The sequence below is a fragment of the Ixodes scapularis genome, unplaced genomic scaffold, assembly GCF_016920785.2.
Source record: "Ixodes scapularis isolate PalLabHiFi unplaced genomic scaffold, ASM1692078v2 PGA_scaffold5__190_contigs__length_132052651, whole genome shotgun sequence".
In the NCBI taxonomy this organism is placed as follows: Eukaryota; Metazoa; Arthropoda; class Arachnida; order Ixodida; family Ixodidae; genus Ixodes; species Ixodes scapularis.
The window spans coordinates 100168086-100181974 of NW_024609880.1; the positions used below are offsets into that span (position 1 = coordinate 100168086).

Here is a 13889-nt window from a genome sequence, read left to right on the forward strand (position 1 = left end):
GCAGCGCGGAGGATTTCCTTTGTTTCGCGGACTACTTTTTTACGACTGGTCGCTATAAGGCGGTGCTGCTCGTAAAACATTTTTTTTTATTGTTATTATTTCTTTCGTTTGCCGATTGTCTCGATTCTTGTTTGCTTTATTCCTGTAAATCGACCGACCCTGTCTCCAGTCGGTGACCCCAGGGGGGGACTATACGAAAGGAACCTTCGTCGAATCGAAGTCGTCCCTTGGAAGAAAAAAAAAGTAGTGTTGGGGAGCTTGATAGCATGTAGCTAGGTACTGAAATTTACTACACCAACAGGAATATGCTCGTGCATGTGCATGCGCATGTGCCAGTGCGTGCAGACACTCTTGTAGTCAGTGCGAACGGGCCGGGCATGTACGTACGTACGTTACTGAAGTAGACTAACTAAATGCCGTTATTCGTTACTCAATGAAAAACTAAGTACGTTACACGTTACTGCGACTAAAAAGGAACGCGTTACCTCAGACTGAAAGTGACGCGTTAATTTCCCGTTACTGTGAACCTGTCGTTTATATGAAGCAGTGGCGCCTTCCAATAATTGTCGTTAATAGTTCCTTGCTTTTTAAAGCATTCGTTCAGGAAAAAAAGGCTCGAGGTACACCTAAGCACTTCTTATGAGTTGTGAATACGAAGGCATGCATGCCGCTCTTCCGCCCCCTTATTCCGTCTCCGGCGTACTGGCGTCGACGGTCGAGCGCGCGCCCTAGCTCTCCTCGGCGCGGTGATCTTGGGCGTGGAGCGGTGGAGCCGCTGCCTCGCGGACACGCAGCGCCATGAGGTGGCGGTTGTTGAAACTGACGCGCAGCGGCCAATGGGAGCCTCGTTTCTTGAAACTTTGACGCGCGCCAGACAATGGGGACGAAGTCGAAATCCATCAGCCTCACTCTGCTCCTTTGGGATCGAGGAAAGCTGGTGCCGTTTGGCGAGGCTTTTCGCGTCGTTTCAATGCTGGGAGCCGGCCTCACTTGGAGAAAGGAGTTTAGGTGCCGTTTGGAGGCGGCTTCAAAGCTGATGACGTCGGCTCGCTCCATGGGACAGTTAATTCTTTCGCATTAATAACTTTGGCTGTACTGACCTACCTTATGCACATCTTTGTGTGGGCTATCCATAGCGTTTTCTAGTCGTGCAAATCACAGGCAAAAGCCCAAGTGAGAAGTCGGCTTGGTACTTCTGTTGTACACGTTCCCCTCCATTGCCTCCAAGAGTAACTAAATACCGTTACACGTTTCTTCACTAAAAAGTAACGAACATACGTTAGATGTTCCTTCGTTTATGAAGTAACTTGGTAGTTACTTCATTATCGAAGAAATATGATGCCGAAATCGCTGCTGTCGCTACTCTGATTGTCGACGAAATGCGTTAGAATTTAGCGCAGGGGTTTCGACTCGGAGAAGGGTGGGAATTCCAGCCTCGCAACGGTTCACGTGCTGTAGTGTTCGGAGAGACAGCCTGTTCTTCCGGGCGTCGGCGGTTTCGTATGCAGCCACCAGCGCTTCCGTCGATGGCCGCCTACGGTCCGGATACTGTCGCATTCGAAGAGTTAATCTTTCCTCCCGGGTGTCGGAGATTTCGTGCAAACGGCGTCGTCGCTGCACCAGGTTTTGCATTGTCGCGTACTTCGTGCCACCGACACGGCCGCTCGATCCCCTCCTCTCCCACTCCCGCGGCGCGCCATTGGAAGCGCGATAGAAGACTCTTTCCCTCTCGTAAGACGGAAAGTGGAAGTAACGAGCGAACGAACGGAGCGAAAGAGCACAGCATAAACCGCACCGCGGCCTCGCGAAGCCAGTCCAATCTAAACCACGACCGTCCAGACGAAAGACGGTTGCATGCACCAGGGCAATAATTTTAGCACAAAAGTAACTAGATAAAAGTAACGCGTCGCTCGTAACGCCTTACATACAACTTTGTAACTAGCATAAAAGTATTGCGTGCGTATCCATGTTTGTGCGTGTGAGTAGTGCGTGAGTGTGTGTACGTGCGTGGACATATATGTCCCCGCACGTACACACATACACGCACTACACACATTCACAAGCACGGATACGCACGCATACACGGACACTCCTACGCACATGCGCACGCACACTTATGCGCGCGCACACATACTCACGCACATAGACGTGCACTCGCGCGGGCCCACGCACGCCCTCGTACGCGCATATGCACACGCTTTCGCGCGTGCACAAGCACACACACAGCCACAAGAGCGAGCTTACATAGAAAGCTATACCGAAGAATGTCAAGTTATGGAAGGGTTGCCTCGGTGCATGCCCGTCCCGGAGGAACAACGCGAAGTTGGGGGTTTCCAAAACAAAACAAAAAAAAAATACATTTATTAGTATAACAGGAATGGTTTGTTAGTAGTAATGTACAACGCAGCCATGGCGTTCACGTATACACGTCTACGTGCTCCCGGTCCGTCTTCCCGGTTCCGTGGGCGTGTCCCCCTTTTTATAGTCTCTCGCGCTTATTCTTCATACGCTGTCGAGAGCTTCGGACTTTGGGCGATCGGTAGCGGCCCCTGGGCGCGGTGGCGAACCCTTGTCCCCACAAAGTGCAGACGGCGAAAATAAGCTTTTCGCGCATAATGCGTTTCTTTCTCATCAGTGGCCTTAGCCCTTTTGCTATCAGCAGCAAGCGACAGAGACTGAAGTGGAATGAGTTTATCTCGTCGTCGCCCTCGGGGTCCCACAGCAGCACCCAGCCCCGGAGCCTCGCTTGCGCAAGCGGCCATCAAAGGAGAATTTGCGGCCCGGATCACCGGTGACCCAAGTTGGGGCGGTATTGTCGCTTACGTAAACCGAGGCTGGCAAACGGCTCCAATTGCGTCGTCCGCGGCGTCCCATCGACACTGCATGTCTTCAGGGCGAGCTCCCCATAGGCGCTTCGCAATCCCGTTGGAGGCTTTCAGTGTAACGATTGCGAGACAAAAGAAGGTCGTTTCGGAGTCGCATTGCTAAGAGGGTTATAATCCGTTCCCCGTTACGATGGGACGCGACGGACCCTACGAGCCATCGAAACCATTGCGAGGTCGGGTAAGTGTCGCGCGACCTTCTAGAGGGGCGCTGCGGAACGCGAGACGAGCAGTCACGTGGTGCGTTCACAGCGTTGGATTGGTTGGGATGGCTCGTGGCATCCGCTGCGGGTCTTCGTAACATGAAATGAAGTACAGACATTCGGGGGACGGTATCACTGCTTCAGAATCGGTTACACCTCAGCGATGAGTGTGTCTTTCTTGCAGCCGAACAGGAGAACTGCTTTGTACGGACGGGTTCTTCGAGGTCCGCTAGGAGACACTGTAGTTTTGTACTAAGCTCGATAGACGGCCTCCGAGAATAGGTGGATGGTCCCTTATTCTCGGTGGTTTCGTAACTAAAGCAAAGTAATTATGCCGTAAATGTTTACGCTATTAAGACGGCGTTGGAAGGAAGTCAGTAGAGAGTGTTATATTCCGTTTTTATTTTTATTTTTTATTTTTTTTATTCTAACACTAGAGGCCCTTTCGGGCATTACATAAGGGGAACGTGATACAAAGACTGGTAGAACTGAACCAAGTGGCAACAGAAAGATACTAAGATCAAACAAATAAAGGTGCAAAGCACAAATCGGAGGTACAAAACATTTGGCGTAATTTTGGCCTTCAAACATAAGATATAAAAAGATGGCACACAATAAAAACATGTACAACAGAAACAAGACTGACAACAACAACTATTGCAGGGATACAAGACTATTCAAGTTTAACATGTTTAGAGCGGAGACAAAGGACTGATGGTCACTGATGGAGGCAATTTTTCTGGGGAGAATGTTCTAGTCCGATATAACGAGTAGTGGAGAGTTTTTAAACATGTTGGTTCGTGCAAATATGTATTTAATTTTGAAAGGGTGATCTAAGCGGGACAATATATGGTGAGCCGGTAGTAGGAAAGAGTCCCAAAAAGGTTATGACTGTAATAAAATATATGAGTAAATGATAAGCGTGCGAGGTGCCTTCTTCTATGAAGAAATGACAAGTCGAAATTTTAAACTGCTTACACTTGCGAATTGGGAGCAATCGCAAACTATAAATCTAGCAGCTTTGTTTTGAATAAATTATCTGCCAGATATGTTTTATGAGGGTGCCAGGTGACTGATGCATGCTCAAGTTGGGATCTGACAAGGGCAGTGTAGCGCGAGTGAAGTGTTAGCGGCGAGAAGTTATGGTGGCGCCCTCCTACGGTTCCCCCTTGTGACGTCATTACCTTGCGAACAACAAGTTCGATGAAAATCATTGAGCTCTCAAAGGAACACTTCCAACACCGTCAAGATTAAAGTTCTTTCATTCCTCTTATTTCTGTCGATGATATACCCTTTCCGACGTCATAAGTCAGCGTTCGGCCAATCGTGGAAGGCCGACCACAGCGACGCTTTCGGTCGCGCTCGTCGCCAATAGCGCGAGTGAAGCCAAGGACACGAGCGCGGGCATGTCACCCTGAACGGCGCTTTTTCTGTACGAGCTCGAGTGTTCCGCAATGTGCTCTTAGAGCTCTTGCTTTCGCTCCGATTCAGTATATCCGAAAACAATACGACGCCTGCACAAAGCCTCCTGTGGAACATCGGGTATCGAAGTCGGAGTTATGGTACCGATCTAGTAACTCTCCCCAACGAGAATTCGATCTTATTATTGCGTGTTTCACGCGAAACGTCGTACCAGCCAATGCAAATATGGGAATAATTTTAACGGCCTCAACTTTAACGGTTGCCCCTCTGAGGCTCCCGGTTTCTGTGTTTCGGTATTTAGCGAAAAACACCTGTAAATGTACGCCCAATATGCTTTGCACAATTCCACGAAACGTTGGACGAAGTAGGCGCACAAAAAATTACCTTCACTGCGACATATCCGCAAACGCACGGCACAAAAAGAGTGTTTCGAGTTCTACACACGACGGCGCAAATGCCGTATCCCGGCACGTGCTGCTAGCATGTTACACAGTAGCGGAACAAAAACATCCCGCAGCTGTGAACGGAGAGAGCCGACTCGTGCCAAAAGCGCTCATGGAATCAACGTAGCTTCCTGGAACGACACCGATAGAGTCGCTATAGGCAGCGTGCGACACCTAAAGGGGGCGTGCCGATCTAACTGATGTTCCCGCCAAACGACTCTGTTGTCAGCCGCACCGCGGAGCCACTGTGACTGTCACATTCTCACTGCATTGTAGCATTATCACTTCGCAGCCAATCAGATTGCTGCGTTACTCATTCTGAAGGCCGAAGAAGGAATCAGGCAGCCCATGAACAAAATAAGACCTGCCGTTCTTTGTCAGTGAGAATGGCAGGGCATATTATGCATTCATGCGCTGCCCGATTCCTTCTTTGGACTTCATAATTAGTAACGTCGCAATCCGATTGGCTGCGGAGTGATAATAGGGAGCGTGCGACACCTGCAGGGGCTGCGCCGATCCAACTAATGTTCCCACCAAACGACTCTGCTGGGTGCCGCACCGCGGCGCCACTGTCTTGTCACACGCTTCCTATAAGTAAGCTATGCTTCTTCCGCCATGTTGGTGCCCCAAATCATCGTTGTCAGTTATCCGAAACCTTATGTGAAATCGCGGAAAACTGTTTTCCGTTTCCCGGAAATGCCTAAAACACTCCGCAGCAAAGCAAAACATCGGCGCCTGATCTTCCCGACACTGCATACGCGCAGCGCAAGTTCGTCTGCTTCTTTTGCAGGGGTTGTGGTGACGTCACAAGGACGCCGAGCTCTGATTGGCTCCGATGGAAGGCTAGCGGGTAGACCTCAATGCAAGCTTCTTCGAGGTCTATCGGCTGTCCCTCAATCAGAGCCCATCATAGCTTGGCGTCCTGACGTCACCGCGACCCCCCCGCAAAAGAAGCAGACGAACTTGCGCTCCGCATAATATGACGTCACAAAAGTCGGAGTGTCGTGCTGTCGGATGTCGCGATCCTGGCGGTTAGTGCTACAAATCCCAGCAGAAATAAATAAACTAAGAAACGCACGAGTGAATGCTAGCGCCGCCGTCGTCTAAGCCTCCCAACTCCTGGCTGCCGAAGCTTCCGTGGACTGTCAAGCTGGAAGAGCGATCCTGCAGCGGAACAGGTGTCTGCCACATCCACCACTGCCGCTGTGACACCGCCAGGATCGCGGCCGGCGACAGCGTGACACTTCTGTGACGTCATCAGGCAAAAATTGAGATACTTTTTTTTTTTTTTTTGACGCCGTAATTACCTTATTTGGAGATGACGCCTTTTAGGCACCATAATAAAACGTATGCAGTCGCATTTTTTTAATTCGTAACTTTGTACGATTGGAGCCACTCTGCACTAGGTAACAAAATGGCGGCGCCGAGGAGATAATCGAGGATACACTAAGCGCAGATTATTCGGTAATTCTTATTTAAACTTACCGATAAAAAAAAAAAAATCTACGTACACTCGAAACTGAATTAACAGCTCCATATTTTTCAGGTTCATTTCTTTTCTTCGTTTTTTAGTTATTTCTTCAGTACAAATGGGGTAGAATCCCCGTTTGTATCAACGGACATTTGGCCAAACGGGGATCTGATTTCTGTAATTATTGGTGATCAAACAAGTATATCTTAACCTGAACGATTTTGGTTTCGTCAGATATATAAGGATGGCTGAAATACCAAGATTGTGTCTAAAACCGACCAGAAAAGTCGGCGCTCGTACATCGTAATCTCAAATGTTAATAATCTGTGAATATTAGTGGAGGATTTCGCCTTGAGAAGGTTCAAGCTGTAGCTCTTTTCCTGTAAAAAAAAAAATATGAGACCAACAAAACTTTATCAAGTCAACGAAGGATGTCTACACAGACGACCGAGTTAACAGAAGAACAGTGCGAAACAAAATTAGAATGCGTATTTTATGTAGAATACGTTTATTAAGTAAAATAGGTTTATTAAGAGGAAAGACAAGCTAAGATGGTTTGACTAGAGTTATCTTATCTGACGAGGATGGGAGTTGGAAGCTGGTGTTGTTGAGGGGTGAGATTAGATCTGTGTTGTCAGGTTCGCTGACCTAACGTAGTCAAAGAGCGAGTCCATGATCTGTTCTCGTTTTTTTTCTGTTTTTTTTTTCAGTTCTCGTTTGAGGGTCGCAGTCTTCAAATCGACCGAGTTAAAGACGGCTGTGCTCGTGGCGCCATTCTCCCGATAGGAGCAGCGAGCGGAAGATGCACTCGGTCGAAAGCAGACGACCCAGACGTCTGCTCGCCGCGCCTATCGGGAGATGGCGCCATAAGCACAACTGCCGCTAACTTGGTCGTTTGCGTCGACGTATGCCGTTGAGCCTGGCAAGTTTGTTACGTCTTATTTCGCACAGGAAGGAGGCCTCGCTTTCCGTTTTCTCGGGGTAAAATCCGCAGCTAAAATACATCTTTGACAAAATTTTGACATCGCCACGTAAAGGAATACATTTCTCCGGCCGATAATAGAACCATCCTCAGAGTTGATGCCACCCTATATAACACAACTACGGGCAGTGTGTAAACACGACCCAAAACGCTGCTATAAAAGAAAAAAGAACTCTTTACTTTTAAGTAGAGAATAGGAGCTCCAAGGGCTTCAGCGCGAGCTCGCTACGTCATCAAGTTCTGCGAAGGAGAAATTGAAAGAAAACGCTCACTTTTATTCTTGAAATTACACCGCAACAGAGAGGTTTCTTGGTCAATGACGTTGCGTGCGAGTATAGTTGGGCCCCCCTAGTGTTAGTAAGCTCGTGTAAAGTGAAAAACTTCCAATTGAATATCGTTGCATCGCCCCTTTAATCTGATGGCAGTCACATTTAACTGCGGTTAAGGTTGCCCGTGTATGTATAGGGTATAAGAAGTTTCATAACACTTCCTTTCATCTCGCGCGCTTGATAAGCATTGGGGTAGTGTCTCGTGCTCAATCGCTGCGATGACGACAATAGCCGAACCCTATCACTGTCTGGAACTCAGCGCGTGTCTTGTAAACCAATCCAGCGCTCCGAAGGCGTCGCACGAATTCACGGTCCGCGCGACATTCCGCCCAATCAAAAGGTCACGTGACACGCCCCGAGCTATACTTAGGGTGTGTACTTTCCGGTGTTTATTTCTGAGGAAAATCGGCGGATGTTTTCCGGTGTTTATTTATTTTCAAAGCACCGGTGTATTTCGGTGGAACGTCTCACGACTAGGCTAAAATCGGTCATTATCGGTGGAAAAAAATGCGATGGATCACAGACAGAGAGTTCCAATTTTATTCAGATATTTCATACACTTCTCTAGGGAGCATCTATTTTCACACTTGGTTATTATAGTATAGTAGATGCAAGCCTACTTCGAGAGGCTTGCATCCGTCATGGCAGCACGTTGCTTGCGGTTCACAACCCGCAATTATGAAAACGCACGCTCCTGTACGACACGGACGTTGGCAGTGTCTTCCAGGAACCACGGCAACCTCTGAATACATGGCTTGCACCGACATCACTTGACCAGACACAATGGGGAAAGGGCACGTGAGAGCCTACCCTCCACTGGGTTAACTTTTCCACAAAAGGGGGCCATGGTAGACACAATAGGGGAAAGGCGTGTGAGAGCTTAGCTTCCAATGCGTTCACTAGACGCTTTTGACCGCCAGAAAGGAGGGCGGACTGACGCCACGTGCAAGCCATGTATAAACACTGGAAGAATGCAGGATCACGGCCACTCCATCCCCCCAGGGGAGTCTTAATCGAGTGGCCGTGGCAGGATCCACGAGATAACACGTTTGACGAACCTCTACGGGGAAAGGGTTTTGCTAGGACGAAAACATGCAACGACCGGTGTTTTTCGGTTTTAACCAGGGCGAAAATATCCAACCACCGGTGTTTTTCGATTTTAACCGATTTTATATTGTTGTCACCGACGGATGTTTATCGGTGTTTTTCGGTTAAAACCGGAAAATACACACCCTAGCTATACTGTATTCCACCTTGTGATGTACCGCAAGAAAGGCTACAAGCGCGAGCTCCTTGCTCTAGGGCACATCTCGGCGGCACAGGCTCTCGCGCATTAAGTGCAGCTGCCAACGCTATGAGCTCGGGCTTCTAGCCTTCCCTGCGGTAAAAACATAAGGTGAAACGGTGTATAGGGAGTATTCACTGGCGGCCATAGCTGTGTGCGCGACTGCTGAGCGCTTTCTGCTGGCGAGCTTCCACAGTTCTTTTGTAACGTGCATTCGGCACCCTGCGGAATGCACATTCCGCACCCTGCTAAGACCGGCATGTGATTGCCGGTCTTAGCAGCCTATTAATGTGGGCTCGTTCTGAGCATGCGCTCTAGACAGCACCCACAGATATGGCGCCTAGTAAATACTCCTTATTGATGTGAGCTCGTTCAGAGCATGCGCTCTAACGATACCGACAAATATGGCGTCCAGTGAATACTCCCTATAGAGAGTGACTTCTTCGGTTACTCGTATGGCGCTGCTACAGGGTGCGCCCCCCCCCCCCCCCCCCTCTCCCGCAATAAAAAAAAAATTGCTTTGTTTGTTTATTGCCGCACACTAATTTTCCGCGTCTAAATGTAGCGCTAACGGTTCAAACCAAATGCCGAAGTTTCAGAACTAACACTTATCTTAATCAATAGTTCTGAGTGATTTTCTGAAACTTTCAATGGGAAACCGGCGGCCGACGGAGTTCTCGAAATATATGTACCTGAATGGTGCCAGTTACCGGAAACGGGCGAAATGGGTCCCATTTTCCAAATTAAACTTTTCTTTAAGAAAATCATTCGTGCCTTTTGATAGAGATAATGGTTAATTATGCACATTGGCATCTCGTTCTGATGGCTAGCGTTACGTTTGGGCAGAAAATGAGCGTTCGGCGATAAGTAATTTATTTCTGCGGTAAAAAAAAAAGATTTTTTTTTTTTTTGGGGGGGGGGGGAGGGACACACTGTACATCGCAGCAGACGTTCAAGCGCAAGTTGCGCTAACCTTATACGACTATAGTGACGTTCACGCGCAACTTACGCCGAGTATACAGGCATTGCGTCAAACGGCTGGGCTAAGTTGTCGAAGATGATAGACCTCTTCAGTATGCGAGATAAACGTGCAACACTTGGTACGCATTTAGGGCTACTGCCGCAGATTAAAGCTGGTCATTTAGCCACATTCACGGGGCATATCCGCCGCTATTCTAGGACGTGCCCACGACGTTCTCGCCGGGAGCACCCGCGAGGCAGACGAGAAATAACAGCTGGCCTTCCCCGCCGCGAAAGCATTGCCGGAGGTCGTGCAACGCCCCGGAAACGCATACCCTCGCCTTCCGGACAAAGCGTCGTCGGTCGGTAGGTTCCGTAGATTCTTCTCGCCGCCTCGTCGCCTCGTTCGCTTCGCCGAAGTGCGGCGGCACAACGGCGGCAATCAGACTCGTATCTGCGCAGCGACCGACAACAACGTCGACGGCAGACGCCCCCGAGATGCGGTGCTCTGCCCGCTTCGACGCGAACTATGGATGACTGCGAGTTCGTGCACTCGCTCAACGACACCGCCGAGCAATGCGCCTTCGTGAAGCGTACCGTCGACTGCCATGTGGACGAGGCGTGGCTGGCGTACACCACGTACTCGTACTGCTGGCCCGGCGCGCCGGCGCTCCCCCTCGTCGCCGCCGTCTTCTGGGTGGTGCTCCTCTTTCTGGTGCTCGGCATCACCGCCGACGACTTCCTCTGTCCCGCGCTCGTGGTGATGTCGCGGACGCTGCGGCTCTCGGACAGCATGGCCGGAGTGACGCTCCTGGCGTTCGGCAACGGCGCGCCGGACATCATCTCGTCGTTGGCCGGAGTGCAGCAGGAACGTCCGTCCCTGGTGCTTGGTGAGCTCCTGGGCGCTGGCACCTTCGTAAGCAGCGTGGTTGCTGGACTCGTGCTCCTTCTGTGCCGCTTTCCCTTCGACGCCGGCCCTTTCTTACGTGACGTGATCTTCTACCTGGCAGCCTCGTTCTGGGCCTTCGACCTCTTGTACGTGGGAAGCATGACCTTGGGCCACGCCGTGGGATTCTTGTCCCTGTACGTCATCTACATATTGATCGTGGTCGCCGTTCATTTCTGGAAGACGCGCCCACAAGTGCAAGTGTTCGCGGTGGAGGAGCCGGTGCAGGAAGAGCCGGTGCAGGAAGAGCGGACGGAGCCAGTGAGTAGACTCCTGACGCTGGCCTCCGATCTGCCTCCGGCCAAGTCGGCGGATGGGCTTCTGCGACCTCCGCCTTCGCCGACGTGGCCCGGTGAGAGGAGCCCTTCGATGGGAAGTATGGCGAGCGATGTCTTCGGCGAAGACGGAGTCGAAGCTCCGCAGGTCAGGCGACGCCGGAGAAGCTCAGCGCATCGGCACAAAGAACATGTCATAGCCTCCATCCTGCAAGTGTCCCACGAGGGACCCGTTGAGCGACGCGTCTCTCGAAGCTCTTTGCCCGAGGCGCCCGAGGAACACATTGTCTCCGAGACTACCCCGCTCTTAGCTGCGGTGCCAACGAGCCAGGACGAGCCCGAGACCCAACCGACGGGACCGTGGGCCGAGCTTCTGACGCAGCTAGTGTCATGGGATCCCGCCGACTGGAGCGAACGTAGTGCTTTCGGAAAAGTGTACGACGTAGTCACATTCCCACTTCGCTTCGTTCTGGTGGTGACGGTGCCGGTGGTAGACTATGAGAACCCTAAGAACAACTGGTGTCGCCCCCTGAACACATCCCACTGCCTGTTGGCGCCATTACTGCTCACTCTAATCTTCGGTCAGAGCCAAGTACTCATCGCGGACAAACTACCCGCCTGGGGTTTGGCTCTGGCGATCGGTGCGACGCTAGCCCTAGTCGTCTGGATGGCGTCGAGCTTCGAGCGCGAGCCCAAGTACCATTTCCTCTTCGGTTACGCTGGTTTCGCTCTTGCGGTGCTGTGGATTTACGCGACGGCGCGAGAGCTTCTCGGCCTTCTCAGGGCCGTCGGTATATTGGCGGACATCAGCGACGCGGTCCTTGGACTTACGGTGCTCGCCTGGGGTAACAGTCTCGGCGACCTGGTCACCAACGTCGCGGTGGCCCGCCAGGGATACCCCACAATGGCCATCGCGGCGTGTTTCGGTGGACCGCTGCTCAACTTGCTGCTAGGGCTGGGCATCCCGTACACTCTGCAGCTGGCGGCAGGTGCAAAGCCGCTGCCCTTCCGCCTGACGCCGGTGTTGACCGCTCTGTATGCCGGATTGGCCGCCAGCCTGTCGCTGTCGTTGGTGTCTTCGGTCGCCTCGCGATTTCAATCCAGCAAGTGGCACGGCGGCGCTTTGCTGTTACTCTATGCTACCTTCTTGAGTATCGCCTTATTCGTTGAGTTTAAGTTTCCGAACGTGATACTGCCTGCCCCGGTTCCGTAGTGGCCTGTACTGATTTGTACACTACCATAGAAATTTCATTGAGATGTCAGGACTGCTTGTGAGGACTGTGGATTTTATGAGTAAGAGGTGACTGATGCTTGACATCTATGTACATGCTAAGAAATGTTAATGCTACTATGAGAGTCGTCCTGTTTTGGAATGATGTGAGTTCGTTGATATTGTCACGTCTTTCAGAAACGCGAAGCTATGTGATACCGTATTATCCAGTTTTCCTTTTGGCCGCTTAACTGAAGGTTATCAGCTTCGAAAGGTGATAAGCTCCAGAAGTACTGAAGTAATATTTTAAGCTAAGGGCTACATTGCCCTGGGTATTCTCTTGACAACACGCAAGTGATGCCATCGCGGGAAAAAATATATCGCGTATGTCATATGAACAACGCCTGTTTTCTTAGTTTTACAAACATAAATAAACAGCCTAGAAACTACGACAAACTTCGTAGGGTCTCAAGAAACATCGGCAGAACATGCATCTGCGACAAGTGGCAGGCAGTTTTCTTCAAAAACAAAAAAGAATAGTGGACTGATAGAGAACAATGTAAGTGCCAAGCATCACCAAAGTGTAGGGTCCCTGCATAGAGAAGGACACGTGCACAAGATTTCAAAGCGACAAGGAGGCGGACCGAAAAAGCTGCCCTGAACACTGGGTTGTGTGCACGTACCAAACTTCAGTGCACCAATGACAAGCATGTATGCTTGGTTGCTTGGTTTCTTGTGGACTCTGTGAGTTCTTGCCATTCGTGTGACCTGAATGGAAAGTGAACGTCAGTTCAAAGTTAACAGCCAGTGCTGTGCATCCTCGTCGATGCAGACGATTACATATTGGTATGTACTTGTTCGTCTTGTTTCAACACAATGCTCCCGTTTTACACATCGTGTCGCAGCCATTGTTGTGTTTAACAAAAGACAAAGTTCCATTGTACAGTTTTTCACTGTGGTTCGACGGATTCTTGTGATATTCATTCATCAAATAAATTACATATGGAAGCGAATAGTCTAAGTAACAGTGGCATGGTACCAGGGTGTTCTGAGATGGTAGCTTTCATTAGGAGAGCGCTAATATACTCACACTTGCGGTTAAGTAGCCTGTAACAAGGGGCCGCTACTCTTATTGTACATGTATAGCTAGGGAAGTTCCCAATGAAGCGGTCGATATACAACGCTTCTTTCATCTTAATATTTACTTGATTGAGCTATTTATCAATGTGCAAGAGGGACGTGAAAAACTAAGTAAAAACTGATAACTATAAGACGCAAGTGGTGGCATCGCTACCATTCGAGTTGTGTCATTCCTGACTGCTTTGGAGTGTAGATACCCTAAAATCAGAATTTATGATTTTCGGTATTTATCTATCACTACTGGTTAATGTACGCCGATTAATTTCTTATTGATTTCGGAGGAAAATAAAATAGACGCCAAAAATAATGTTTTATCACCGGCCGTTTATGAGCATCACTTT

The 13889-nt window shown here is 49.9% G+C and overlaps 1 protein-coding gene across 1 annotated transcript; it reads left to right on the plus strand.

Moving 5' to 3' along the window:
- The first annotated feature begins 10344 nt into the window (after nt 1–10344).
- LOC8036614 (mitochondrial sodium/calcium exchanger protein) lies at nt 10345–13426 on the plus strand. Its single transcript, XM_002402986.5, has one exon. It carries the CDS (start codon nt 10507–10509, stop codon nt 12409–12411), a length of 1905 nt encoding a protein of 634 aa, XP_002403030.4. The 5' UTR covers nt 10345–10506; the 3' UTR covers nt 12412–13426.
- Nucleotides 13427–13889: the final 463 nt, after the last annotated feature.

Excerpts from the sequence above, each read along its gene's own strand:
- LOC8036614 (XM_002402986.5), top strand. The coding sequence starts at position 10,507 with ATGGATGACTGCGAGTTCGTGCACTCGCTCAACGACACCGCCGAGCAA.